This window comes from Solanum dulcamara, chromosome 5 (assembly GCF_947179165.1).
Source record: "Solanum dulcamara chromosome 5, daSolDulc1.2, whole genome shotgun sequence".
Classification (NCBI taxonomy): domain Eukaryota; kingdom Viridiplantae; phylum Streptophyta; class Magnoliopsida; order Solanales; family Solanaceae; genus Solanum; species Solanum dulcamara.
Window position 1 is genome coordinate 70326305 of NC_077241.1, and position 3449 is coordinate 70329753.

Consider the following 3449-nt stretch of genomic DNA (forward strand, 5'->3'; position numbering starts at 1 on the left):
TATTTAAATTTTAATTTTGAAATATTAAAATTTAATCTGATTTAACTTTAAAAATTAGTAAAATTATTTCTCGAAAAATAAAATGTGACAACTATTTTATAACAAAAAGAATATCAAAAGATCTATTTACAATAATATAATCCAATTATAGAAATGTATCATTAACCTCAAATTTCCCCATCCCCACATAAAACCTCTTCAAAATCAAAAGAAATAAACATTTCCTCAGTTAACTATAAATCACTCCACCCCACCCCTAAATGTCCCTCTCCTTCAACAACTTTGAAAATCCATTAGAACAATTTAAGAGTTGACCAATTGATGGGATTAGATTAATCCCAAAAAAGGAGTTAATTAATTACAAATCAAGAACTGATGCCTATATTTTCAAGAAAATCAAAAACACTAAATTGTCCTATATTTCTACCACCAAACTATCCTTTGAGTAATCTTCAAGCTTTCTTTGAAAACCTCTGTTTTCCCCCTTTTTCTCAATCTCTCTCTTTATTCTTCTTTTCTCATTGAAAAAACACAACCCCATAAAAAGAAAAAAAGAAAAAAAAAAGTATTATGGAAAATCACCAATTCATTTACCCAATTTTCATCTCCTTTATTATCACTTCCCTTGGCCTTTTTTCCATCTCTCTATGCATAGCTGCTGAATTCAAGAAAGCAAAGGTAAGTTTTTTTATTTTTTTTATAACATGTGAGTACATTCTATTCTTTCGTTGATTATGTTGTTATTGTTTTTTTTTCATATTATTATTATTTCCAATTGGAATTTTTTGGTTTGATCAATTTTGTTTGATTGGTTATTTTGGATTTGTAGAAGGAAGATCTGAGGTTTGATGGGAAATTGTGTTACTTGCCAGGAAGTGTAGCTTTTGAATTGGGAATTGGAGCTTTAATTTGTTTAATTATGGCTCAAGTGATTGGGAACTTGTTGATATGTAGAATTGTCTTCTCAAAGGAACATCAAAACAATTCAAAGCCTTACAAGAAGCCTACAATTAATAGCCTCATTTGTGTTATCTCATGGTAGGTACTCCATCCATCTCTTTTCCAGTTTAAGTTATATATAATGTCAGTGTTGAAAGAAAATTATACGAGCATATAAGTTTTCTTGAAAGGTAATAATTATAATCTTGAAAATAAGATAAAATATTTATTTGATGATGTAAAAAAAAAATATATATATATATTAGCGATATACAACAACAACATATCCAATGAAATTCCACAAATGGAATCTGGGAAGGATAAGATGTATACAGATCTTACTATTATCTCATGGATATAAAAGGGTAAATAACTTTAAATCTTTACTTTCTCTACTCTTAAGTCAAAATGATTCGATTTTATAAAATTATTTTTATCATGTTTAAATAAGAGAAAATTATGAAACTTTAATAGAAAAACTTTTATATTGAATCATTGGATAGATATACGTGACGAACTGGCAAGGATTCAAAATTTGAAGAAGTAGACACACGATCTAGCTGAAGCGGGTTCGACATTTATTGTATATACATAAAAAATTATTTTAACCATATATAAATAGTATAATTTTCTGGCGAAGAGAATTTGACTGAACCCTTAAACATAAGGTTGCTCCGCCCGTGGGTACCGAGTGTTGAAGCAGGATGTGCAACATATGCTCATGAATTTTTGTAGTGAAATAAATTCAAGAATTTTTTTTTCTTATATTAAGTCATATCAGGTTTCTATATTTTTCTGATGAGAAATAATATTGCATGTGGGCTATAGTTACCCACCAATAAAAGAATTACTATCCTATAAGTTTTAATATTAGTTTCGTAGAAGTTTATTTATATCTATTTTTTATAAAGCAAATCAATGTATAAAAATTACTCCTATCTTTTCTTGATGTACATTTGTATAATTTTCCTATCAAAATACTCCCTTCTGTCCATTTTTGTTTGTTCAGTATTAACTTGACACTCTTAAGGAGTAATAAATAGAATGACAATTTTACTATATCATTTTTTTTATCATGGTGTTCGGACCAGTTTTCGTACACCTTATTTAATTTCACGTGATACGTCCCACCTCCCACCAACTACAGGTACATGTGTCCACCAAGGCTAGGACAGATGAAAAGAATCACCTAGTGTTTTTGTTTTTGCTGGAATTTGAATATGAGACCTCATGATTCTCAACTATTTCATTGATCACTAGGTCACACTCATGGGTGCCCTTTGAATGTAATAAATTCAATGTTTTGGGAAATGTCTCTAGTTAATAATAAGGGTGAATTAGAATCTAAGTAATAAATTATCTTTTGATTTTTTAAATTGGATAAGTAAAAATTGATATTTATTTATAGTATAGTGGACAAATAAAAATAAACTAAGAGTGTAATTTCTATATATAGAATATTGTCTTTTCATGATGTATGCTCATTTGTTGTATAATTTTATGTTGAGCTCTGAAATTTTGACTAGTTAGTAATAAATGGAATATTGGTGATGACATATTTGCAGGATGAGCTTTGTGATGGCAATAATTTTGATAGGAACTAGCATTAGCATGAGCAAAACCCAACCTCTTGGTGAAGGGTGGCTAGATGGTGAATGTTATATAGTCAAAGATGAGGTCTATATTATTTCAGCTATTTTGGTCTTTATAACTTTGAGCACAACACTTGGTTCCCTCATCTTCAAAATAAAGAAGAAGAACCAAGTACAAACAAGATGGCAACATACCTCTACAAGTTGAATGTATAGAAAGATATAATTAGATGAGAAGTGAAATACAAAATACATATACTTATTTAGCAACAATCTTTTTTTATTCCTTTATATATATGATAGAGGTAGAGAATCAAATGCTCTCTTAAGATCCAACTTCCAAATACAAATGTCCAACTATTAGTGTCTCTTTGTTTTCTGGTTTCTTCGAGTTGAATTGCGCATATCTAAATTGATTTTATGAAATATCTACTATCTTCCGCCAACACATATATTAGATTACTCTATTCATCAATACTTGAATTAATGTAGGAAAAAAAAACTTTATTTTTTGAATTCTTTCCTTTTTTTGTTTGGCAAGGCGGTGGGGGTTGAGGGGATGGAAGGAGAAAAAAGTGAAGACGTATGTTTTATGTGGTCCCTTTCTAATACAAGAAAAAGATTGTAAATGCACAAACTTTTTTTCTTCTCCACACATGGTGGTGATGTGTTGTGAAATTGAAAATTAGTACATTGAGATCATGAGATGTATAATTAATATTTCAACGAGTCAGCAAATGCACGTGGCCAGCAGAAAAATCCTCCTCCGTCTCAGGAAAGTTTGCATAGACATTTGTCAATATAACTTGTCTAAGTATTTTCTTCACTATGTTTTCTCTTTTCATAATTACTTTAATTTGTTGCATTTAAGCAAAAAAAAAATAAATTAAAAACAGTCTCTCTACCACCTCCCATAAA

At 29.3% G+C, this 3449-nt stretch overlaps 1 protein-coding gene across 1 annotated transcript; it reads left to right on the top strand.

Annotated features, from left to right (window-relative positions):
• The first annotated feature begins 239 nt into the window (after positions 1–239).
• On the top strand, positions 240–2915 carry LOC129888447 (protein MODIFYING WALL LIGNIN-2-like). The gene is made up of 3 exons (XM_055963420.1): positions 240–678; positions 830–1038; positions 2505–2915. The coding sequence occupies exons 1-3, from the start codon at positions 571–573 to the stop codon at positions 2737–2739; spliced, it is 552 nt and encodes a 183-aa protein (XP_055819395.1). The 5' UTR covers positions 240–570; the 3' UTR covers positions 2740–2915.
• Positions 2916–3449: the final 534 nt, after the last annotated feature.

Bases quoted from the DNA above. Each gene is read 5' to 3' on its own strand.
- LOC129888447 (XM_055963420.1), top strand. From the start codon at position 571: ATGGAAAATCACCAATTCATTTACCCAATTTTCATCTCCTTTATTATC. The intron at 679-829 runs GTAAGTTTTTTT...TTGGATTTGTAG, and splicing joins CTGAATTCAAGAAAGCAAAG to AAGGAAGATCTGAGGTTTGA. The intron at 1,039-2,504 runs GTAGGTACTCCA...ACATATTTGCAG, and splicing joins CTCATTTGTGTTATCTCATG to GATGAGCTTTGTGATGGCAA.